General features: G+C 53.3%; 1 protein-coding gene and 4 long non-coding RNA genes across 7 annotated transcripts in view; 1 reads left to right on the top strand and 4 right to left on the bottom strand.

The window, feature by feature from the left end:
* LOC128081283 (maestro heat-like repeat-containing protein family member 1) overlaps positions 1 to 23,886 on the top strand; it is a 29,551-nt gene extending 5,665 nt beyond the window's left edge. The window contains exons 5-22 of one of the 2 annotated variants that reach the window (XM_052684359.1): positions 2,479 to 2,630; positions 5,299 to 5,439; positions 5,732 to 5,824; positions 6,391 to 6,469; positions 8,003 to 8,116; positions 8,262 to 8,335; positions 8,587 to 8,706; positions 13,292 to 13,399; positions 14,397 to 14,541; positions 14,620 to 14,660; positions 16,182 to 16,323; positions 16,406 to 16,458; positions 17,442 to 17,549; positions 17,881 to 18,000; positions 20,703 to 20,825; positions 21,609 to 21,755; positions 21,874 to 21,900; positions 23,813 to 23,886. In XM_052684359.1, coding sequence (XP_052540319.1) covers positions 2,479 to 2,630; positions 5,299 to 5,439; positions 5,732 to 5,824; positions 6,391 to 6,469; positions 8,003 to 8,116; positions 8,262 to 8,335; positions 8,587 to 8,706; positions 13,292 to 13,399; positions 14,397 to 14,541; positions 14,620 to 14,660; positions 16,182 to 16,323; positions 16,406 to 16,458; positions 17,442 to 17,549; positions 17,881 to 18,000; positions 20,703 to 20,825; positions 21,609 to 21,755; positions 21,874 to 21,900; positions 23,813 to 23,860 — 1,835 coding nt within the window. In that variant the 3' untranslated portion in view covers positions 23,861 to 23,886. The remainder of the gene's footprint in view (positions 1 to 2,478; positions 2,631 to 5,298; positions 5,440 to 5,731; positions 5,825 to 6,390; positions 6,470 to 8,002; positions 8,117 to 8,261; positions 8,336 to 8,586; positions 8,707 to 13,291; positions 13,400 to 14,396; positions 14,542 to 14,619; positions 14,661 to 16,181; positions 16,324 to 16,405; positions 16,459 to 17,441; positions 17,550 to 17,880; positions 18,001 to 20,702; positions 20,826 to 21,608; positions 21,756 to 21,873; positions 21,901 to 23,812) is intronic. The other variant, XM_052684358.1, reaches the window with a different exon arrangement.
* LOC128081287 (uncharacterized) lies at positions 693 to 10,922 on the bottom strand. Its single transcript, XR_008207130.1, has 3 exons — positions 10,688 to 10,922; positions 8,819 to 9,131; positions 693 to 1,242 (listed from the first exon to the last, which is right to left on the bottom strand). It is a non-coding gene; the product is annotated as an uncharacterized LOC128081287 (long non-coding RNA).
* LOC128081289 (uncharacterized) lies at positions 11,042 to 12,830 on the bottom strand. 2 transcript variants are annotated; one of them, XR_008207133.1, is made up of 3 exons: positions 12,592 to 12,830; positions 12,388 to 12,489; positions 11,042 to 11,133 (listed from the first exon to the last, which is right to left on the bottom strand). It is a non-coding gene; the product is annotated as an uncharacterized LOC128081289 (long non-coding RNA). The 2 variants fall into 2 exon arrangements; XR_008207132.1 differs by lacking the exon at positions 11,042 to 11,133 and adding an exon at positions 11,921 to 11,979.
* On the bottom strand, positions 15,238 to 16,181 carry LOC128081288 (uncharacterized). The gene is made up of 4 exons (XR_008207131.1): positions 16,088 to 16,181; positions 15,689 to 15,848; positions 15,456 to 15,567; positions 15,238 to 15,334 (listed from the first exon to the last, which is right to left on the bottom strand). It is a non-coding gene; the product is annotated as an uncharacterized LOC128081288 (long non-coding RNA).
* Positions 22,852 to 23,445, bottom strand: LOC128081290 (uncharacterized). The gene is made up of 3 exons (XR_008207134.1): positions 23,366 to 23,445; positions 23,003 to 23,065; positions 22,852 to 22,939 (listed from the first exon to the last, which is right to left on the bottom strand). It is a non-coding gene; the product is annotated as an uncharacterized LOC128081290 (long non-coding RNA).
* Positions 23,887 to 23,935: the final 49 nt, after the last annotated feature.

The following is a 23,935-nucleotide window of genomic DNA, read 5'->3' as shown; positions in this document are numbered from 1 at the left end:
GAAGGGTCCTTACAGATCACACAACCACAGAATGGTTGGGTTGGAAGGGTCCTTACAGATCACACAACCACAGAGTGGTTGGGTTGGAAGGGTCCTTACAGATCACACAACCACAACACAGTTGGGTTGGAAGGACTCCCCAGCCCCATCCCTGCCGTGGGCTGGCTGCCCCCCAGCTCAGGCTGCCCAAGGTCCCACCCCCAGCCTGGGGCACCTCCAGCCTGGGGCACCCACAGCTCGGGGCAGCAGTGCTGGGGCTGCACCGCCTCTGGGTGAAGGATTTCCCCACGTCTGACCCCAAATCTCCCCACTTTTGGGTTCAGGCCGTTCCCCCTGTACCTCCACCCCTATACCAGCACCCCATCCTCTGCTGTAGCCCCACTCTGGTGGCTGGGAGGCAGCCAGCAAAGAGGAGGAGCCTGAGTGCTGTGGGGCATCAGAACCCGGTGGGGCAGCACCCAGGGAGCTGTTGTGGGGCAGAGGAAACCGCAGCTGGAGAAGCCCAGCTGTGCACTTGGCAGTAAGGGAGCAAAATATCCACCCCAACCCACTCTTGCAGTTCTTTGATCTTTAAGGACCTTTCCAATCCAACCTGTTCTGTTATCCCACGGCTGTATGACCTTCAAGGACCCTCCCAGACCATTCAGTGCTTTCATGACCTTTCGGAAACTTTCCAACCCACCCGTCCCATGGTTCTGTGATCTTTCAGGACCCTTCCAACCCACCCATCCCATGGTTCTGTGATCTCTCAGGACCCTTCCAACCCAACCATCCCATGGTTCTGTGATCTTTAAGGATCCTTCCAATCCGTCCCTTCTGTGGTTCTGTGATTTTTAAGGACCCCTCCAACCCAACCATTCCACAGCTCTGTAACCTTTCAGGACCCTCCCAACACAACCCGTCCTGTAATTCTGAGATCTTTCAGGACCTATCCAAGCCAACTGTGAAACAGCTCTGTGCTTCTGACCTCTCAGGACCCTTCTCACCCAACCAATAGTTCTATCATCTTTCAGGACCTTTCCAACCCAATTGATCTTACAGTTCTATGATCTTTCAGGACCCTTCCAACCCAATTGATCTTACAGTTCTATGATCTTTCAGGACCCTTCCAACCCAATTGATCTTACAGTTCTATGATCTTTCAGGACCCTTCCAACCCAACCCTTCCTACAGCTCTGTGATCTTTCAGGACCCAGCCAACCTAAGCATGCAGCAGTCCAATGTTTCTGATCTGTAAGGACCCTCCCAACACTGAGATCTTTCAGGACCTATCCAAGCCAACTGTGAAACAGCTCTGTGCTTCTGACCTCTCAGGGCCCTTCTCACCCAACCAATAGTTCTATGATCTTTCAGGACCTTTCCAACCCAATTGATCTTACAGTTCTATGATCTTTCAGCACCCTTCCAACCCAACCCATCCTACAGCTCTGTGATCTTTCAGGACCCAGCCATCCTAAGCATGCAGCAGTCCAATGTTTCTGATCTGTAAGGACCCTCCCAACACTGAGATCTTTCAGGACCTATCCAAGCCAACTGTGAAACAGCTCTGTGCTTCTGACCTCTCAGGGCCCTTCTCACCTAACCGATAGTTCTATGATCTTTCAGGACCCTTCCAACCCAATTGATCTTACAGTTCTATGATCTTTCAGGACCCTTCCAACCCAATTGATCTTACAGTTCTATGATCTTTCAGGACCCTTCCAACCCAACCCTTCCTACAGCTCTGTGATCTTTCAGGACCCAGCCAACCTAAGCATGCAGCAGTCCAATGTTTCTGATCTGTAAGGACCCTCCCAACACTGAGATCTTTCAGGACCTATCCAAGCCAACTGTGAAACAGCTCTGTGCTTCTGACCTCTCAGGGCCCTTCTCACCCAACCAATAGTTCTATGATCTTTCAGGACCTTTCCAACCCAATTGATCTTACAGTTCTATGATCTTTCAGCACCCTTCCAACCCAACCCATCCTACAGCTCTGTGATCTTTCAGGACCCATCCATCCTAAGCATGCAGCAGTTCAATGTTTCTGATCTGTAAGGACCCTCCCAACACTGAGATCTTTCAGGACCTATCCAAGCCAACTGTGAAACAGCTCTGTGCTTCTGACCTCTCAGGACCCTTCTCACCCAACCAATAGTTCTATCATCTTTCAGGACCCTTCCAACCCAACCCTTCCTACAGCTCTGTGATCTTTCAGGACCCAGCCATCCTAAGCATGCAGCAGTCCAATGTTTCTGATCTGTAAGGACCCTCCCAACACTGAGATCTTTCAGGACCTATCCAAGCCAACTGTGAAACAGCTCTGTGCTTCTGACCTCTCAGGACCCTTCTCACCCAACCGATAGTTCTGTGATCTTTCAGGACCCTTCCAACCCAACCATTCCCCAGTTCTGTGACCTTTAAGCACCCAACCCACCCAACACCCACTGCCCCTCGAGGGACCCGAGGACTGACCTGAGCCCACGCTCTGCTTTGCAGCCCTGCAGCACTTCAGCGAGAGCATCCAGGAATACGTGGCCAACCTGGACCAGGCCCCCGACCCCACGGTCAGGAAGGACACCTTCTGCAACGAGATCTTCAGCGCCTACGAGGTGCTCTTCAACAGCTGGCTGCAGCACCGGGAGCCCAAGGTGTGGGCCAAGGAGAGAAATTAGGGACCATTTCGCCCCCAGAACAGCAGTTGGGTGCTGGCATGGGCTGCGCACGGGGTGGTGGGATCACCGTCCCCGGAGGTGTTGCAGAAATGTGGGTCAGTAGGGATGGGTTGGTATTGAGTTGGGGCTCTTGGAGATCTCTTCCAACCGGAATGACTCTGCGGGTCTGTTTAGGGTCACAGTGGGACGGGTTGGGGTTGGACTTGGGGATCTAGAAGCTTTTTTCCAACCTGAGTGACTCTATGGCTCTGTTTAGGGTCACGATGGGGATGGGTTGGGACTGGACTTGGTGATCCTGGCAGTCTCTTCCAACTTGAATGATGCTGTGGTTGTATTTAGGGTCACAGTGGGACGGGTTGGGGTTGGACTTGGAGATCTAGAAGCTCTTTTCCCACGTTGATGCTCTGTGCTTCTGTTTAGGGTCATGATGTGGGTGGATTGGGTTTGGAGTGGATGATCTTGGAGATCTTCTCCAACTTGAATGATGCTGTGGTTGTATTTAGGGTCACGGTGGGATGGGTTGGGGTTGGACTTGGGGATCTAGAAGCTCTTTTCCAACCTGAGTGACTCTATGGCTCTGTTTAGGGTCACAATGGGGATGGGTTGGGACTGGACTTGGTGATCCTGGCAGTCTCTTCCAACCTTAATGACTCTGTGGTTCTATTTAGGGTCATGGTGGGATGGATTGGGGTTGGACTTGGGGCTCTAGAAGCTCTTTTCCCACGTTGATGGCTCTGTGCTTCTGTTTAGGGTCGTGGTGTGGGTGGATTGGGGTTGGAGTGGATGATCTTGGAGATCTTCTCCAACTTGAATGATGCTGTGGTTGTATTTAGGGTCACAGTGGGATGGGTTGGGGTTGGACTTGGGGATCTAGAAGCTCTTTTCCAAGCTGAGTGACTCTATGGCTCTGTTTAGGGTCACAATGGGGATGGGTTGGGACTGGACTTGGTGATCCTGGCAGTCTCTTCCAACCTTAATGACTCTGTGGTTGTATTTAGGGTCACGGTGGGATGGGTTGGGGTTGGACTTGGGGATCTAGAAGCTCTTTTCCCACGTTGATGGCTCTGTGCTTCTGTTTAGGGTCGTGGTGTGGGTGGATTGGGGTTGGAGTGGATGATATTGGAGATCTCTTCCAACTTGAATGATGCTGTGGTTATATTTAGGGTCACGGTGGGACGGGTTGGGGTTGGACTTGGGGATCTAGAAGCTCTTTTCCCACGTTGATGCTCTGTGCTTCTGTTTAGGGTCGTGGTGTGGGTGGATTGGGGTTGGAGTGGATGATCTTGGAGATCTTCTCCAACTTGAATGATGCTGTGGTTGTATTTAGGGTCACGGTGGGATGGTTTGGGGTTGGACTTGGGGATCTAGAAGCTCTTTTCCAACCTGAGTGACTCCATGGCTCTGTTTAGGGTCACGATGGGGATGGGTTGGGACTGGACTTGGTGATCCTGGCAGTCTCTTCCAACCTTAATGACTCTGTGGTCCTGTTCAGGGTCGTGGTGGGATGGGTTGGGGTTGGACTTGGGGATCTAGAAGCTCTTTTCCCACATTGATGGCTCTGTGCTTCTGTTTAGGGTCATGGTGTGGGTGGATTGGGGTTGGAGTGGATGATCTTGAAGATCTCTTCCAACTTGAATGATGCTGTGGTTGTATTTAGGGTCACAGTGGGACGGGTTGGGGTTGGACTTGGGGATCTAGGAGCTCTTTTCCAACCTGAGTGACTCTATGGCTCTGTTTAGGGTCACGATGGGGATGGGTTGGGACTGGACTTGGTGATCCTGGCAGTCTCTTCCAACCTTAATGACTCTGTGGTTGTATTTAGGATCACAGTGGGACAGGTTGGGGTTGGACTTGGAGATCTAGAAGCTCTTTTCCAACCTGAGTGACTCTATGGCTCTGTTTAGGGTCACGATGGGGATGGGTTGGGACTGGACTTGGTGATCCTGGCAGTCTCCTCCAACTTGAATGATGCTGTGGTTGTATTTAGGGTCACGGTGGGATGGGTTGGGGTTGGACTTGGGGATGTAGAAGCTCTTTTCCAACCTGAGTGACTCTATGGCTCTGTTTAGGGTCACGATGGGGATGGGTTGGGACTGGACTTGGTGATCCTGGCAGTCTCTTCCAACCTTAATGACTCTGTGGTTGTATTTAGGGTCCTGGTGGGACGGGTTGGGGTTGGAGCTGTGGGTCCTGGAGTTCTCTTCAGCCTTAACGATTCTGTGGTTGTATTTAGGGTGGCATTGGGGTGGGTTGGGGTTGGACCGGGTGATCCTGGAGGTCTTTTCCAACCTTACTGATTCTGTTGGTCTGTTTAGGGTCACGATGGGGGTGGTTTGGGGTTGGACTGGGTGACCCTGGAGGTGTCTTTCAACCTCAACGACTCCGTGATTCTATTTGGGCTCACGATGGGGAAGGTCGGGGTTGGACTGGTGGATCCTTTGGGTCTCTTCCAACCTGAATGACTCGATGGTTCTAATCAGGACTCACAACAGGGTGGGTCGGGGTTGGACTTTGGGGCCACGTCGTGCTGGGGTTGGATCTGCTGATCTTTTTTGGCCCAAAGTTACGGAGTCTCTGATTCTGTGCTTGTGCTGCGCCTTGCAGGATCCACCCTGCCCTCATTAACGCTCGTTATCCCCCGCAGCTCCGGCTGGCGGTGGTGGAGGCTCTGGGAGCCATGAGCTACCTGATGCCCGGCGAGAAGCTGGAGGAGCAGCTCCCAAAGCTGATCCCGGCCGTCCTGTCCCTCTACAAGAAGCACACGGAGTCCTTCTACATCTCCAAGGTGAGCATGGAGCTGCGCGTGGCCGCGGGGGAAGCGATGGGAAATGCCCTGAGAGCTCGTTGCCCTGAGATCATCCCATCCCAACACCGGGCTCAATCCGTGCACGGTCCCATCTGCCACGCCGTGTGGCTGCCCCCACTGGTGGGAGCTGTGGGGTGGGCTTCAGCCAGTCCCCCTTCTGCCCCCCTTCCGCCCCCCCTGGGCTCTGGTCCCCTTCCTGCAGCGCTGAGGGAGGGACCCTCCTTCCAAGTGTGAGTTCTCAGTTCTTCCCCCCCCTCCACTCTGATTCCAGAGCCTCTGTCAGATCCTGGAAGCTTCTGTGGACATCGGCAGCCGCAGCCTGGATATGCAGCTGGATGCTCTGCTGGGCACCCTGCACCCCCAGGTAGGGGTGGGGGGCAGCAATGGGGGATGTGGGGCAGCGGGCTCTGCTGGGGGCTCCTGCTGTCATGTCCTACACCCCCAAATCAAATGCTGACCCCATAAGGACCCTGTAACCCCCCTGACTCCATAAGAACTCCATAAGGATGCTATAAAAGTTCCCTGACCCCATAAGAGCCCCATAAGGACCCTGTAAGTACCCTATAAAACCCCCTCACCTCTTAAGGACCTCACAAGAACCCAAAAAGGACCCTATGAAAGCCCGCTTACCCCATAAGGACCCTATAAACCCCTCCTGACCCCGTAAGAACCCCATAAGGACTCTGTAAAGACCCCATAGGACCCCATAAGGACCTTTTAACCACTTGTTTGGGTAGCACCGGGGGGTCAACTCATTCTGAAGGGGGAGCAGGGGGCGCAGCAGAAGGCATTGGGCCCCTGATGGACCCCCAACCCCCCTGGGCAGTGCTGCCCTGCTCCCACCTCGTGCTTGGCGGGTAGGGAGCTCCGCTCGGTGCCCATGCAGGGGATGCTGTCACCCCCCCCCCAAGCCCACCATTAATCCTCCAGATCTGCACTCCCGCCGACCCGGCTGTGCCCCTGACTGTCAAAAACCACACGGAGGTCCTTCGGTGCTTCACTGTGCTCGGTAAGGGGTGGTTGTGACCCATGGTGGGGGGTGGTTGGGACCCCCTCCTTGGAACGCGTCGTCTGAGGGCGATGGTTGAAGTGTTGGAGCTGGCTGACCAGGGTGGTGGCGGGAGTCAGCATCCCTAGAGCTGTTCAGGAACCAGAGAGATGCGGCACTTGGGGACAGGGTCAGTAGGATAGGCTGGGGGTCTTGGAGGTCTCTTGCACTCTGAATTGGTGTGTGGTTCTATTTAGGGTCATTGGGGGGTGGGCTGGGTTGGAGTGGATGATCTCAGAGGTCTTCTTCATTCTTGATGAGTTTGTGGTTCTATTTAGAGTCATGGTGGAGTGGTTTGGGGTTGGACTGTGGATCTTGGAGGTCTCCTCCGACCTTAATGTTTCTATGGGTCTGCTTAGGGTCACGGTAGGTTGGGTTGGAGTTGATCTGGGGGTTCTTGGAGGTCTCTTCCAACCTCAGTGACTCTGTGGTTCTATTTAGGGTTGTCATGGGGATGAGTTGGGGTTGGGCTTGGAGATCTTGGAGGTCTTCTCCAACCTAAGAGAATCTACATAGGGGCATGGTGGAGGTGGATTTTGGGTGGACTGGATGACCTTGGAGGTCTTCTCCAACCTTAGTGACGCTGTGGCTCCATTAAAGGTTGTGGTGGTGATGGATTGGAGTTAGACTGGGGGATCTTGGAGGTCTTCTCCAGTCTTAATGACTCTATGGTTACTTAGGGTCACGGTGAGGGTTGGGATCGGCTTAGATTCGATGACCTTGGAGGACTCCTTCAGTTTTACTGACTCTATAGTTCTATTTAGGGTCGTGATGGGATGGGGCTGCACTGAGGGATCTTGGAGGTCTTCTCCAAGTGGTTCTGAGGTCCGTGCTGGCTGCAGCTCTTTGGGGCACTGCTTGGGGCCACCTCAGCTCCCTTTGGGGCACACCAACCCCTTGCAGGAACCTAGGCAGGAGTCTGAGGTCAAATCTTTCCTCCAAATCCTAGAAACTTGGAATGAGTTGGGTTGGAAGAGCCCTTAAAGATCCAAGAACTGTGGAATAGTTGGGTTGGAAAGGTCCTTAAAGATCATACAGCCGTGGGATGGTTGGGTTGGAAGGGTTGTTAAAGGTCATAGAAGCACAGAATGAGTTGAGTTGGAAGAGACCTTATTGGTCATGGAGTCTTAGCGTGGTTGGGTTGGAGTGGTCCTTACAGATAATAGAGCCCTGGAATCGTTGGGTGGGAAGGGTCCTTGAAGATCATAGAGCTGTGGAGTGTTTGTATTGGTAGGGTCCTTACAGATTATAGAGCTATGGAATAGTTTGGCTGGAAGGGGCTTTACAGATCACAGAGCTGTGAAGTAGTTGGGTGGGAAGGGTCTTCGAAGATCATGGAGCCATGGAGCGGTTGTTTTGGAAAGGTCCTTACAGGTCACAGAGCCAAGGAGTGGCTCCAACCCCAGTCGACCATGGCATCCTGACCCCCATGGGGCACGGTACCATGGGTAGAGTCCATCGCATTCCCCATTGCTCCCTTTGCCATCCCTGCAGCCTGCTCCTTCCCTGACCGAGTGCTGACCTTCCTCCTCCCGAAATTGGAGAGCAGCAGCGAGAGGACGCGCGTGGGGACGTTGCTCATCATGAGACAGATCATCAACAGTGCCCGTGAGTACAGTGGGAGCTGTGAGCATCCATCAGTGCCAAACGGTGATGGGGTTGGGTGGAGGAGGAGGAGGAAGAGGAAGAAGGAGGGAGCAGACCTGTGTCCTCAGCATCACCGACCTCGCAGCGTCCGTCCTCCTTTTTGCAGCCTCTCAGATGGAGATTAAAAAGCCCTTCATCCTTTCTTCCATGAAACTTCCCCTTCAAGACAGCAACAACAAGGTGAGCAGAGGTGGTTTCCCAAAATCTGGGGGGGGGGGGGTTCCCAGATCCCCTCCCTCATCCCCGGAGCTCCTCACCCGGTCCCAGCACCGCCTGCTGGTTGGACTGGGCAGGCTCGGAGGTCTTCTCCAGCAGTAATGACACTTTGGTCCCCCTGTGTGGGCACGGTGGGGATGGGCTGCTGGTCGGAGTCGGCGATCGTGGTGACCTCGATCGCGATTCCAACCCTGGGTGACTTGTTGTGGTCGCAGGTGAGGCGTGCCGTGGTGCAGGTGATCAGTGCCATGGCTCACCACGGCTACCTGGAGCAGCCCGGTGGGGAGGCCATGCTGGAGTTCCTGGTGCGGCAGTGTGCCCTGCCCTCGGATGCGGTAAGGATCTCGTGGCCCCTCATCCATCCGCACCCATCCTACAGCTCTGTGATCTTTCAGGACCCAGCCATCCTAAGCATGCAGCAGTTCAATGTTTCTGATCTGTAAGGACCCTCCCAACACAACCCATCCTGTAGTTCTGAGATCTTTCAGGACCTATCCAAGCCAACTGTGAAACAGCTCTGTGCTTCTGACCTCTCAGGACCCTTCTCACCCAGCCAATAGTTCTATGATCTTCCAGGACCCTTCCAACCCAATTGATCTTACAGTTCTATGATCTTTCAGGACCCTTCCAACCCAACCCATCCTACAGCTCTGTGATCTTTCAGGACCCAGCCATCCTAAGCATGCAGCAGTTCAATGTTTCTGATCTGTAAGGACCCTCCCAACACAACCCGTCCTGTAGTTCTGAGATCTTTCAGGACCTATCCAAGCCAACTGTGAAACAGCTCTGTGCTTCTGACCTCTCAGGACCCTTCTCACCCAACCAGTAGTTCTATCATCTTTCAGGACCCTTCCAACCCAATTGATCTTACAGTTCTGGGATCTTTCAGCACCCTTCCAACCCAACCCATCCTACAGCTCTGTGATCTTTCAGGACCCAGCCATCCTAAGCATGCAGCAGTTCAATGTTTCTGATCTGTAAGGACCCTCCCAACACTGAGATCTTTCAGGACCTATCCAAGCCAACTGTGAAACAGCTCTGTGCTTCTGACCTCTCAGGACCCTTCTCACCCAACCGATAGTTCTATGATCTCTCAGGACCCTTCCAACCCAATTGATCTTACAGTTCTATGATCTTTCAGGACCCTTCCAACCCAACCCATCCTACAGCTCTGTGATCTTTCAGGACCCAGCCATCCTAAGCATGCAGCAGTCCAATGTTTCTGATCTGTAAGGACCCTCCCAACACTGAGATCTTTCAGGACCTATCCAAGCCAACTGTGAAACAGCTCTGTGCTTCTGACCTCTCAGGACCCTTCTCACCCAACCGATAGTTCTATGATCTCTCAGGACCCTTCCAACCCAATTGATCTTACAGTTCTATGATCTTTCAGGACCCAGCCATCCTAAGCATGCAGCAGTCCAATGTTTCTGATCTGTAAGGACCCTCCCAACACTGAGATCTTTCAGGACCTATCCAAGCCAACTGTGAAACAGCTCTGTGCTTCTGACCTCTCAGGACCCTTCTCACCCAACCAATAGTTCTATGATCTTTCAGGACCCTTCCAACCCAATTGATCTTACAGTTCTGGGGTCTTTCAGGACCCTTCCAACCCAACCCATCCTACAGCTCTGTGATCTTTCAGGACCCAGCCATCCTAAGCATGCAGCAGTCCAATGTTTCTGATCTGTAAGGACCCTCCCAACACTGAGATCTTTCAGGACCTATCCAAGCCAACTGTGAAACAGCTCTGTGCTTCTGACCTCTCAGGACCCTTCTCACCCAACCGATAGTTCTGTGATCTTTCAGGACCCTTCCAACCCAATTGATCTTACAGTTCTATGATCTTTCAGGACCCTTCCAACCCAACCCATCCTACAGCTCTGTGATCTTTCAGGACCCAGCCATCCTAAGCATGCAGCAGTTCAATGTTTCTGATCTGTAAGGACCCTCCCAACACTGAGATCTTTCAGGACCTATCCAAGCCAACTGTGAAACAGCTCTGTGCTTCTGACCTCTCAGGACCCTTCTCACCCAACCAATAGTTCTATCATCTTTCAGGACCCTTCCAACCCAATTGATCTTACAGTTCTATGATCTTTCAGGACCCTTCCAACCCAATTGATCTTACAGTTCTATGATCTTTCAGGACCCTTCCAACCCAATTGATCTTACAGTTCTATGATCTTTCAGGACCCTTCCTACCCAACCCTTCCTACAGCTCTGTGATCTTTCAGGACCCATCCATCCTAAGCATGCAGCAGTTCAATGTTTCTGATCTGTAAGGACCCTCCCAACACTGAGATCTTTCAGGACCTATCCAAGCCAACTGTGAAACAGCTCTATGCTTCTGACCTCTCAGGACCCTTCTCACCCAACCAATAGTTCTGTGATCTTTCAGGACCTTTCCAACCCAATTGATCTTACAGTTCTGGGATCTTTCAAGACCCTTCCAACCCAACCCATCCTATAGTTCTGGGATCTGTAAGGACCTGCCCATGCCAACTGTTAAGCAGTTCTGTATTTCTGATCTATAAAGACTCTTACAACCCAACCCATCCAATGTGATCTGTGATCCTCTGATCTTACAGGACCGTTTCAACTCAGCCCGTGCTGTATTACTCTGATCTTTCAGGACCCTCCCAAGACGATCTATCATATAGTTCTGTCATCTTTCAGGACCTGTCCAGGCCAACTATTAAAAACAGTTCTGTGTTTCTGATCTATAAGGACTCTTGCAACCCATCCAATGGTTCTGTGATCTTTCAGGACCCTTCCAACCCATCCTACAGTTCTATGACCTATAAGGACCCTTCCAACCCAACCCATCCTATAGTTCTCTGACTGTTCAGGACCCTTCCAACCCAACTTTCTGCAGTTCTATGATGCTCTGACCTTTCAGGACCCTTTAACTCAACTGTACAGCAATTCTTTGCCTCTCTAATCTAAGAGGACCCTTCCAACCCAATCACTCAGCAATTTCATGATTCTCTGACCTTTCAGGACCCTTCCAACTCAACTGTACAGCAATTCTTTGACTCTCTAATCTAAGAGGACCCTTCCAACCCAATCGTTCAGCAATTTCATGATTCTTTGATCTTTCAGGACCCTTCCAGCTCAACTGTACAGCAATTCTTTGACTCTCTAATCTAAGAGGACCCTTCCAACCCAATCACTCAGCAATTTCATGATTCTTTGATCTTTCAGGACCCTTCCAACTCAACTGTACAGCAATTCTATGCCTCTCTAATCTAAGAGGACCCTTCCAACCCAATCACTCAGCAATTTCATGATTCTCTGACCTTTCAGGACCCTTCCAACTCAACTGTACAGCAATTCTTTGCCTCTCTAATCTAAGAGGACCCTTCCAACCCAATCACTCAGCAATTTCGTGATTCTCTGATCTTTCAGGACCCTTCCAGCTCAACTGTACAGCAATTCTTTGACTCTCTAATCTAAGAGGACCCTTCCAACCCAATCGTTCAGCAATTTCATGATTCTCTGATCTTTCAGGACCCTTCCAACTCAACTGTACAGCAATTCTTTGCCACTCTAATATATCAGGACCCTTCCAACCCAATCACTCAGCAATTTCATGATTCTCTGATCTTTCAGGACCCTTCCAACTCAACTGTACAGCAATTCTTTGCCTCTCTAATCTAAGAGGACCCTTCCAACCCAATCACTCAGCAATTTCGTGATTCTCTGATCTTTCAGGACCCTTCCAGCTCAACTGTACAGCAATTCTTTGCCTCTCTAATCTAAGAGGACCCTTCCAACCCAATCACTCAGCAATTTCATGATTCTCTGACCTTTCAGGACCCTTCCAACTCAACTGTACAGCAATTCTTTGCCTCTCTAATCTAAGAGGACCCTTCCAACCCAATCACTCAGCAATTTCATGATTCTTTGATCTTTCAGGACCCTTCCAACTCAACTGTACAGCAATTCTTTGCCTCTCTAATCTAAGAGGACCCTTCCAACCCAATCACTCAGCAATTTCATGATTCTCTGACCTTTCAGGACCCTTCCAACTCAACTGTACAGCAATTCTTTGACTCTCTAATCTAAGAGGACCCTTCCAACCCAATCACTCAGCAATTTCATGATTCTCTGATCTTTCAGGACCCTTCCTACTCAACTGTACAGCAATTCTTTGACTCTCTAATCTAAGAGGACCCTTCCAACCCAATCACTCAGCAATTTCATGATTCTCTGACCTTTCAGGACCCTTCCAACTCAACTGTACAGCAATTCTTTGACTCTCTAATCTAAGAGGACCCTTCCAACCCAATCACTCAGCAATTTCATGATTCTTTGATCTTTCAGGACCCTTCCAACTCAACTGTACAGCAATTCTTTGCCTCTCTAATCTAAGAGGACCCTTCCAACCCAATCACTCAGCAATTTCATGATTCTCTGACCTTTCAGGACCCTTCCAACTCAACTGTACAGCAATTCTTTGCCACTCTATATATCAGGACCCTTCCAACCCAATCACTCAGCAATTTCATGATTCTCTGACCTTTCAGGACCCTTCCAACTCAACTGTACAGCAATTCTTTGCCTCTCTAATCTAAGAGGACCCTTCCAACCCAATCACTCAGCAATTTCATGATTCTCTGACCTTTCAGGACCCTTCCAACTCAACTGTACAGCAATTCTTTGCCTCTCTAATCTAAGAGGACCCTTCCAACCCAATCGTTCAGCAATTTCATGATTCTTTGATCTTTCAGGACCCTTCCAACTCAACTGTACAGCAATTCTTTGCCTCTCTAATCTAAGAGGACCCTTCCAACCCAATCACTCAGCAATTTCATGATTCTCTGACCTTTCAGGACCCTTCCAACCCAACCCTTAAGCGATTTTACGATTCTCTGATCCACAATTTGGGGTTCTGATGACCTTCCCTCCCCGCAGCCCCAGAAGCCGCTCCCAGACGCGGACGAGCCCACGAGCGACAGCGTGCGGAGCATCAGCGTCAACACGCTCCTCCTCCTCAGCACCACCGTCGATCGGATGAACAACGTGAGTGTGTCACCCTGTGCTCTGCGGCGATGTCCCCTCCTCTGTCGCAGCCGTTGTCACCATCCCATCCCCTCTGAGCGCTGCAATCACCCAGGCTGGAATGGACCTCCGGGATCATCCAGCCCAACCGTCCACCTGCCGTTCATATTTCCCCACTAAAGCAGAAAACCCCACTGAGATGCTTTGTTAGGAACCGGAACGGGGAAGTGGGGGGGGGTGGTCATCGTCCCTGGGGTTGTTCAAAGCGGGGAGTTGGGGCATTTGGGGACACGTCGAGTAGGACGGGTTGGAGTGGGGTTGGGGATCTTGGAGGTCTTCTCCAACGTTTATGACTCTACGGGTCCCTTTACGGTCGTGGTAGAGCGAGTTGGGGTTGGATTGGATGATCTTGGAGTTCTCTTCTGACCTTAATGACTCCGTGGTTCTATTTAGGGTCACGGTGGAGATGAGCTGGGCTTGAGAATCTTGTAGGTCTCTTCCAATATCAGTGACTGTATGGTTCTACTTAGCGCCATGGTGGGCTGGGTTGGGGTTGGGCTGGATGATCTTGGTGGTCTTCTCCAACCTCACTGAGTCCCTGGTTCTGTTTAGGGTCGCAGTGGGGTGAGTTGACCATTGGACTTGGGGATTCGAGAGGTTTCTCCCAAGTTTGATGACTCTATGGGTCTGTTGAGGGCCATGGTGGGCTGGGTGAGGGTTGAGGTTCATGGTGGGCTGGAGAATCTTGGAGGTCTCTTCAGTGACTCTAAGAGTCTATTTAGGGTCGTGGTGGGATGGGTTGGCGTTGGACTGGACGATCCTGCAGGTCTCTTCCAACCTTAATGACTCTGTAGGTCCATTTAAGACTGTGGCGAGCTGGATTGGGGTTGGGGACCTCAGAAGTCTCATCCAACCTTAACAATTCCACGATGCTGTGGATTTGAATACCCCCGGAGCTGGCATCTCCCCCCTCCTGTCCCGCCGTGCTGTGGGCTCTGCATCCCCCACTCCCCCGCAGGTGCTGTGGCCGTACCTGCTGGAGTTCATCACCCCCGTGCAGTTCACCAACGCGCTGACTCCCATCTGCAAGAGCCTCATGCATTTGTCCGTGAAGAAACGAGAGGAGGGAGGGAACGCATCCCTGATCCCGTACGACCTCAACGGTTGGTACGGGTGTGCGGGAAAGGTCGATCTGCTCAGGGTCGGGGTGCTGTCTTACGCCATTTTCCTTCTGTTTGTAGGAAATCTTCCTTCGCCCCACGCCTTAACGACGCGGTTGCTGGTACGTGGTGTGGGGGCTGGATCACCTCAAATGGGGGCAGTGGGATGTGGGGGAATGTGTTGGACCCAACAGAGGGCAGCTTGGGGTCAGACGTGGGGAAATCCTTCATACAGAGGCGGTGCAGCCCCAGCACTGCTGCCCGGAGCTGTGGGTGCCCCAGCCCTGGAGGCTGTGGGGTGGGATCCTGGGTAGCCTGAGCTGGGGGGCAGCCAGCCCACGGCAGGGATCGGGCTGAGGGATTCTTTCCAACCCGACCCATCCTGTGGGTCTCAGATCTGCAAGGATGCTTCCAACCCAGGTCATGCTCTAACTCCATGCTTTTTTGATCTTTAATGACCCTTTCAACCCAGTCACTCCATGATTCTATGACCTTTAAGGACCTTTCCAACCCAACTCATTCTATGGCTTTGTCATCTTTAAGGACCCTTCCAACCCAAGTCATACTCTGATTCCATGCTTGTTTGATCTTCAGTGACCCTTCTAACCCCACCTTTTTTATTGCTCTTTGTCCTTCAAGGACCCTCTCAACCCCTTCTCTACCTCTATGACCAACCTTCAAGGGCTCTCCCAACCCCTTCTATGGCTCTGTGAACTTTCAAGACCCTCCCAACCCAACTCTTCCATGCCTCTGTGTCCTTCAAGGACCCTCTCAACCCCTTCTCTACCTCTATGACCTTCAAGGGCTTTCCCAACCCCTTCTATGGCTCTATGAACTTTCAGGACCCTCCCAACCCAACTCTTCCATGCCTCTGTGTCCTTCAAGGACCCTCACAACCCCTTCTCTACCTCTATGACCTTCAAGGGCTCTCCCAACCCCTTCTATGGCTCTATGAACTTTCAGGACCCTCCCAACCCAACTCTTCCATGCCTCTGTGTCCTTCAAGGACCCTCTCAACCCCTTCTCTACCTCTATGACCTTCAAGGGCTCTCCCAACCCATTCTGTGGCTCTGTGAACTTTCAAGACCCTGCCAACCCAACTCTTCCATGCCTCTGTGTCCTTCAAGGACCCTCTGAACCCCTTCTCTACCTCTGTGTCCTTCAAGGACCCTCTCAACCCCTTCTAAGGCTCTGTGAACTTTCAGGACCCTCCCAACCCAACTCTTCCATGCCTCTGTGTCCTTCAAGGACCCTCTCAACCCCTTCTCTACCTCTGTGTCCTTCAAGGACCCTCTCAACCCCTTCTCTACCTCTGTGTTTCAAGACCCTCCCAACCCAATTCTTCCATGCCTTTGTGTCGTTCAAGGACCCTCTCAACCCCTTCTCTATCTCTGTGTCCTTCAAGGACCCTCGCAACCCCTTCTACGGTTCTGTGAACTTTCAGGACCCTCCCAACCCAACTCTTCCATGCCTCTGTGTTGTTCAAGGACCCTCGCAACCCCTTCTCTACCTCTGTATCCTTCAAGGACCCTCGCAACCCCTTCTCTACCTCTATGACCTTCAAGGGCTCTCCCAGGCCATTCTATGGCTCTGTGACCTTTCAGGACCCTCCCAACCCAAGGCATCTCATTCTCCCATTCCAGGTGGTGTCCTCCCGGCCGTACACCGGGGACGGTCGGGGTGCAGCAGCCCTGCGGCTCCTGCAGGCGTTGTGCTGCAGCGTCCACCCTGCCCTGGAGCAGCTCTGGAGCAAAAGGGTTCCTGTGCTGGTGGAGCGCATCGAGGGTAGGAAGGGGTTTCTTTGGGGGGGTCGGGGGCTGCCCGAGACCCTTTGGGGCTGGAAGAGCACAAAGGTGATTTTTCCTAGAGAACACTGATAAGTCGCTGCACCTGGAGGAGTGGGAAGAGGAGCTGCTGCTGGTGAGTGCTTCCACGCTGCTGTGGGAAGGTGGGATGGCAAAATGGGGGTGGCTCTGGTACTTGGGATCCACGTACCGGGCTGGGGCCGTAGTGTGTCTGCTGCTTAATTGGAGAGCCTTAAAACAGGACACGGAGAGGTAATTAAACCGAGCGGAGCTTGTGGTTCTCTGCTGATGGTGTTGGATTGAGCTGGGGCCATTTCTCGTGGCCAGGGAATAGGGGGAATAAAGGTGCATTTCTGGGCTGGGAGCAGGGAACATACAGCAAGGGTGATGGGTGGAGGAAAACAGCATGAAGTTCGACGTGGGGCAGGTGGAGGGGCCTCCATCTTGGGTGGGGAATGACTGCACAACCAGAACAGGCTGGGGCTGAGCTGCTGGAAGGGAGCTCTTCAGAGAAGGACCTTTAGGTGTGGTGGGCAGTGATTGGTTAATGATTGACCAGCAGTTGACTAATGGGTTGACCCAATAGTTGAACTGTGGTTGACCCAAGGGTTGACCAGTGGTTGACCAATGGTTGACCAACATCTGACCCAGCGGTTGACCAATTGTTGGTCAGCCGTTGACCAACAGGTGTCAAATGGTTGACCAGCGGTTCACCAACAGTTGACCAGGAGCCAGCAGTGAACCTTGGTGGCCAAGAGGTCCAACAGGACCCTGTGGTGCATTGCCAGAGTGCAGCCAGCGGGGCAGGGAGGTGCTGCTCCCCTCTGCTCTGCCCGGTGCTGGGCTCCCAGTTCAGGGCAGACTGGGAAGTGCTGGGAGAGCCCAGCGGAGGGTGTGGGGATGGGGGGGCCTGGAGCCCCTCCTGGTGGGGACGGGCTGAGAGCCTTGGGGCTGTGCAGCTGGGGGAGAGAAGGCTGAGAGGGGTGTGAGCAGCACTGATGGGTATCTGGGGGGTGGGGGTGGGAGGAGGGGGCCAGATGGGGTTGGGGGAGCTCTAGAACCTCCCAACCTTGACCGTCCTGTGGTTCTGTGACCCAGCTCCTCCAGGAAACGCTGGCAGCCGTTTCAGACAACGCTTGGATTTGCCACTTCGGGACAGAGATGTGCCGGCAGCTGAACGGCTACAACGGATTCCCCACCGAGAAGGTGACGGATGCGGGACCGGCGCTGGGTCCGTCCTCACTGGGACCAGCCTGGCGAATGGTGCTTCCCAAAGCATCGTCCTTCCTGCTGCTGGGAGAAGGGTGTCGGGAGAGAATTAAAATAGCAGGGCGTTAATTGGGGTGGGTGGACGCATTGGAAAACGGAATTCTTCCCATTTCCAGTGCGTGCGGTCAGTTGTGCCCCACGACTTGTCAAGAGCTCATCCGGCGGCAGTCAGTCAGTCCTGACGTCTGTCCTGCTGTCCCCCACTGTGTCCCAGCTCCTCGTGGCCTTGCTGGAGGCTCAGATCCCCAACGCCCCTTTGTCCTTCCAGAACTTTCTGTACAAATGCATCGGGACGACGCTCGGGGCGTGCGTCAGCAAGGAGTTGGTCCAGAAACAGCTGCAGGAACTGCTGGAAACGGCCCGGTACAACGAGGAGGCGGAGTGGGAGGTGAGAGGGGCTGGGGGGTTCTGCCTGCACCTGCTGCCTGAAGGGGATTTGGGGTCCTGCTGCATCCCCAGGCTGGGGCTCATGTGGCCCCGTGGGGCTACGGGGCTTCCTGGGGCCCTTGGCTGCACTGCTGTTGTCTGTCCTTCCTCAACGCTGTGCTCTGCAGAGCCACATTTCTCACAGATGCAGTGGGGTGCGTGGCAAAACAATTGGGCAAAAAGGACTTGCAGGTTCTGATTGGCCAACAGTTGAGCAGTGGTTGACCAATGGTTGACCAATGGATGGGCAATGGTTGACCAATGGTTGGCCAATGGTTGACCAATGGTTGGCCAATGGTTGACCAATGGATGGCCAATGGTTGACCATGGTTGACCAATGGATGGGCAATGGTTGACCAATGGATGGCCAATGGTTGACTAATGGTTGGCCAGTGGTTGACCAATGGTTGACCAATGGATGGCCAGTGGTTGACCAGTGGTTGACCAGTGGATGGTCAATGGTTGACCAATGGATGGGCCAATGGTTGACCAATGGATGGCCAATGGTTGACCAGTGGATGGTCAATGGTTGACCAATGGGGGGCCAATAGTTGACCAATGGTTGGCCAATGGTTGACCAATGGTTGACCAATGGATAGCCAATGGTTGACCAATGGTTGACCAATGGTTGACCAATGGTTGGCCAATGGTTGACCAATGGTTGACCAATGGTTGGCCAATGGTTGACCATGGTTGACCAATGGATGGCCAATGGTTGACCAATGGATGGGCAATGGTTGACCAATGGATGGGCAATGGTTGACCATGGTTGACCAATGGATGGCCAATGGTTGACCCCACAGTTGATCCAACAGTTGACGAATAGATGACCAGTGGTTGACCAATGTTTGCCCAAAGGTTGACTAATGGTTGACAAGTATTCGACCAATGGATGGGCAATGGTGACCAGTTGTTGGCCAATGGTTGACCAATGGATGGCCAATGGTTGACCAATGGTTGACCAATGGTTGACCAATGGATGGCCAATGGTTGACCATAGTTGACCAATGGATGGCCAATGGTTGACCAATGGATGGGCAATGGTTGACCAATGGTTGACCAATGGATGGCCAATGGTTGACCCCACAGTTGATCCAGCAGTTGACGAATAGATGACCAGTGGTTGACCAATGTTTGCCCAAAGGTTGACTAATGGTTGACAAGTATTCGACCAATGTTTGTCCAGTGTCTTACCAGCAACTGACCAATGGTTGTCCAGTGTTCTACCCGTGTGTGACCAACGATTGACCAGCAGTTGACCAGCGGTCGACCAGTGTTTGACCAATGGTTGATCCGATGGTTAACCAACAGTCGATCCAGTGGTTGACCAGCAGCCGTGCAGTGGTTGTGCAATGGTTGACCAGTGTTTGTCTGGCAGTTGACCAATGGTGACCAGTTGTTGGCCAATGGTTGACCCAAGGGTTGATGAGCAGTCGGCCAACAGTTGACCTACTGTTCACCACGAGCCAGCAGTGAGCCCTGGTGGCCAAGAGAGCCAACGGGACCCTGTGGTGCGTTGCCCAGAGAGCGGCCAGCAGGGCAGGGAGGTGCTGCTCCCCTCTGCTCTGCCCTGCAGGCACTGCTGGAGCGCTGGGATTTTGAGTTGGGCTGGGATTTTTGAGCGCTGAGGAAAGAGACCTGGGGGTGTTGGTTGATGCTCGGCTGAACAGGAGCCCACAGTGTGCCCAGGTGGCCAAGAGGGCCAACGGCATCCTGGCCTGCATTAGAAATAGTGTGGCCAGCAGGAGCAGAGAGGTGAGCATCCCCCTCTACTCAGCACTGGTGAGGCCGCACCTCGAGGGCTGTGTCCAGTTTTGGGCCCCTCACTGCAAGAAAGACATTGAGGGCCTGGAATGTGTTGAAAGGAGGGCAGCGAAATGGTGAGGGGTCTGGAACACAGGGCTGTGAGGAGAGGCTGAAGGAGCTGGGAATGTTCAGGGTGAGAAGAGGAGCTCAGGGGAGACCTCATTGCACTGTACAACCTCCTGAAGGCAGGTTGTGGTGCAAAAGGGTCTGGCCTCTTCTCCCAGGCAAATAATAGGACCCGAGGAAACGGGCAGAAGTTGTACCAGAGGAGGTTTAGGTTGGACATGAGGAGAAACTTTTTCTCTCAAAGGGTGGTCAGGCCCTGCAATGGCTGCACAGGGAGGTGATGGAGTCGCCATCCCTGGCAGCGTTCAAGAGGCGCCTGGATGAGGAGCTGCGAGATGTGGTTTAGTGCTGCTGGTACTGATAGCAATGGGAGGGGGGTTGGACTGGATGATCTTGCAGGTCGTTTCCAACCTTGTGATTCTGTGTGATTTGTGATGCTGGGCTCCAGCTTTGCACGGTCCCAACTGTGATCCCGCACTCAACCAGGAGCGCCGCACCGCGGCCGCCTCTCCATGCAGTGCAAACACTGTCTCGTGCTGCTCCAGTTTTGCACAGCTCTGCTGAGGGCTGCATGAACAGCTGATGGCGTTCCAGCCTGACCTCTCCTGCATGGTGCTGCCTTGCTGGTGTCACCTTGTGTCCCCAAAGGGGGGTGGTGGTTGCCAGCGCTGAGCTCTGCTGGGCACGGCTCAGCTGCCGGGAATTAAACCAATCAAGGGGGGCTCTATTCAAGTGTCAGTGGGGTTGGGAATTAATTGCTTTCTGCTAATGCGTTTTCACTGCTCCCTCCAGGGACTCGCTTCCTGCTTCGGGATATGTGCAATAAATCACCTGGAGGAAACGCTGGCCAAGCTGGAGGATTTTGTGCGGTCTGATGTCTTCAAGAAATCCGTGGGGCTGTTCAGTATTTTCAAGGTGAGGGGCCCCAGTGCCTCCTAAGGGCTGTGGGGGGGCGGCTCTGGATGTGCTGTGTTTGGTGTGGGGCTGGAGGATCCCAAACTGTAGAGAGGGAGATTGGCAGCACCGTGTCTTGGTCCGAGGACCCCGATGCAGGGATACGTGGGCTGTGGGGGAGATGAGGGGAGAGGAGAGGAGAGGAGAGGAGAGGAGAGGAGAGGAGAGGAGAGGAGAGGAGAGGAGAGGAGAGGAGAGGAGAGGAGAGGAGAGGAGAGGAGAGGCGAGGAGAGGAGAGGCGAGGCGAGGCGAGGCGAGGGGAGGGGAGGGGAGGGGAGGGGAGGGGAGGGGAGGGGAGGGGAGGGGAGGGGGCACAGGGATGCTCAGGGAATGGAGCAGCTGTTAGGACAAAAGGGAGAAGTGCCCCAGGCTGTGGGTGGGCCCTGGGCAGGCAGAGGTGGGGGGGGGCAGCCAGCCCATGGCAGGACTTGGCTGAGGGGGGTCCTTTCCAACCCAACCGTGCTGTGGTTCTGTGATCTTTAAGGGCCCTTCTTACTCAACCACTCGGTGGTTCTATAATCTTTAGGACCTTTCCAACCCAACCATCCTATGCCAGAGCTGCAGTGACAACTGTGGGTGGCAAACAGGAACCCATATCTCAGGCGAGGACGTGTCCGAATGTGGTCCTATGGGGCTGTGGGCACATCTGCTGCTGACAGAACGGGGCACGAAGACCTCAAACCACAAGGAGGAGGCCCTGATTCCCCCAGAGCCCCCACTGATCCATCCCATCTCCCCCACCAGGACCGCAGTGACCACGAAGTGGAGAAGATCAAGAGCGCCCTGATCCTGTGCTACGGGTTCGTGGCCGCTCACGCTCCCAGGGAGCTGCTGCTGTCCCGCGTCGAGGCCGACATCCTGAGGAACATCTCCCAGTACTTCAGCACCAAGGTGGGCATCGGGGGGCACGGAGCACTCCGGGTGTCGGCGTGGGGAGGAGGGGGGCTGCGCAGGGACCGCTGGTCCTGCGGACGGCACCGCCGCTCAATGCCCGTGTCTTGTTTTGCAGGTTCTGGGGATAAAGGTAGAGACCAAGGTACAGTGTGGGGCGCTCAGTCTGCTCTGCTCTCTGCTCTGTCCTGCTCTCTTTACCTCTGGGCTTGGGGCTCGGGGCTGGGAGAGGGGAATTTTCCTGACGCCCACGACAGCAGGCAGAACTCGCTTTCCTTTGGGGTTTTTTTTTGTTTTTTTTTGGTCTGAATTTCGAGTGGTGCTGTGCGAAGGCAGGAGTTGGAGGTGGAGATCCTTCCTCATGGCTCAGTTCCGACTGGGGATGGTCTGTGGGTCGTTTCGTTAGAGCAGAACACAGAAACCTGACTCCCCTACGTGGTAGAAAGTGACCGCACAGCGTGAGCGAATTACAGCTGTAGGGATTGTTATTTCGTTGTGTCAAAGCACTTGGATCTCCTCCTGAACTGTGGAAGTGTGCACTGAAGGCAGTGGTGAGGGCTGCTCGCACCTCCTCGGCCCCTCAGCTTGTAGAAACCTTCCAACCCAGCACAATGCAGCACCACCATCCCATGCCTCTGTGGTCTGCAAGGACCCTTCCAACCCAACACAATGCAGCACCACCATCCCATGGCTCTGTGGTCTGCAAGGACCCTTCAAACCCAACAGAATACATCATAACCATCCCATGCCTCTGTGGTCTGCAAGGACCCTTCCAACACAACACAATGCAGCACCACCATCCCATGCCTCTGTGGTCTTTAAGGACCCTTCCAACACAACCTAACACAATGCAGCACCACCATCCCATGGCTCTGTGGTCTGCAAGGACCCTTCCAACCCAACAGAATACATCATAACCATCCCATGCCTCTGTGGTCTGCAAGGACCCTTCCAACACAACACAATGCAGCACCACCATCCCATGGCTCTGTGGTCTGCAAGGACCCTTCCAACCCAGCACAATGCAGCACAACCATCCCATGGCTCTGTGGTCTGCAAGGACCCTTCCAACCCAACACAATGCAGCACCACCATCCCATGGCTCTGTGGTCTGCAAGGACCCTTCCAATGCAACCCAACCCAATACCGCACAACCATCCCATGGCTCTGTGGTCTGTAAGGACCTTTCCAACACAACCCAACCCAATGCAGCACAACCATTCCATGGCTCTGTGGTCTGCAAGGACCCTTCCAATGCAACCCAACCCAATACAGCACAACCATTCCACGCCTCTGTGGTCTGTAAGGACCTTTCCAACACAACCCAACCCAATGCAGCACAACCATCCCATGGCTCTGTGGTCTGCAAGGACCCTTCCAACCCAACACAATACAGCACAACCATCCCATGGCTCTGTGGTCTGCAAGGACCCTTCAAACCCAACCCAATGCAGCACAACCATCCCATGGCTCTGTGGTCTGCAAGGACCCTTCAAACCCAACCCAATGCAGCACAACCATCCCATGCCTCTGTGGTCTGCAAGGACCCTTCCAATGCAACCCAACCCAATACAGCACAACCATCCCATGCCTCTGTGGTCTGCAAGGACCCTTCCAATGCAACCCAATACAGCACAACCATCCCATGACTCTGTGGTCTGCAAGGACCCTTCCAATGCAACCCAACACAATACAGCACAACCATTCCATGCCTCTGTGGTCTGTAAGGACCTTTCCAACCCAACCCAACACAATACATTATAACCATTCCATGCCTCTGTGGTCTGTAAGGACCCTTCCAACACAACCCATTTCGTGTCTTTGTAATCTGTAAGGTAGATAGATGTAATCTTTAAGGTAACTTCCAACCCAACCCAGCCATTCCATGGCTCTGTGGTCTGTAAGAACCCTTCCAACCCAACCCAACCCAGCCATTCCATAGACCTGTGATCTGCAAGGACCCTTCCAACCCAACCCGACCATCCCATGGCTCTATGATCTGCAAGGACCCTTCCAACCCAGCACAGCCCGACCAGTTCTGTGTCTCTAATCTGTAGGTGCCTTCCGACGCAGCCCAACAGAACCTATGGCTCTGTAGTCTGTAAGCTCCCTTCCAACCTGACAGTTCCATACAATCCTCTATATAGGGTCCCTCCCAACCCAACCACTCCTGTATCATT

This window comes from Tympanuchus pallidicinctus, unplaced genomic scaffold, assembly GCF_026119805.1.
Source record: "Tympanuchus pallidicinctus isolate F22 unplaced genomic scaffold, pur_lepc_1.0 scaffold204, whole genome shotgun sequence".
NCBI classification, from domain to species: domain Eukaryota; kingdom Metazoa; phylum Chordata; class Aves; order Galliformes; family Phasianidae; genus Tympanuchus; species Tympanuchus pallidicinctus.
This window is presented reverse-complemented; position numbering and strand designations above follow the sequence as displayed.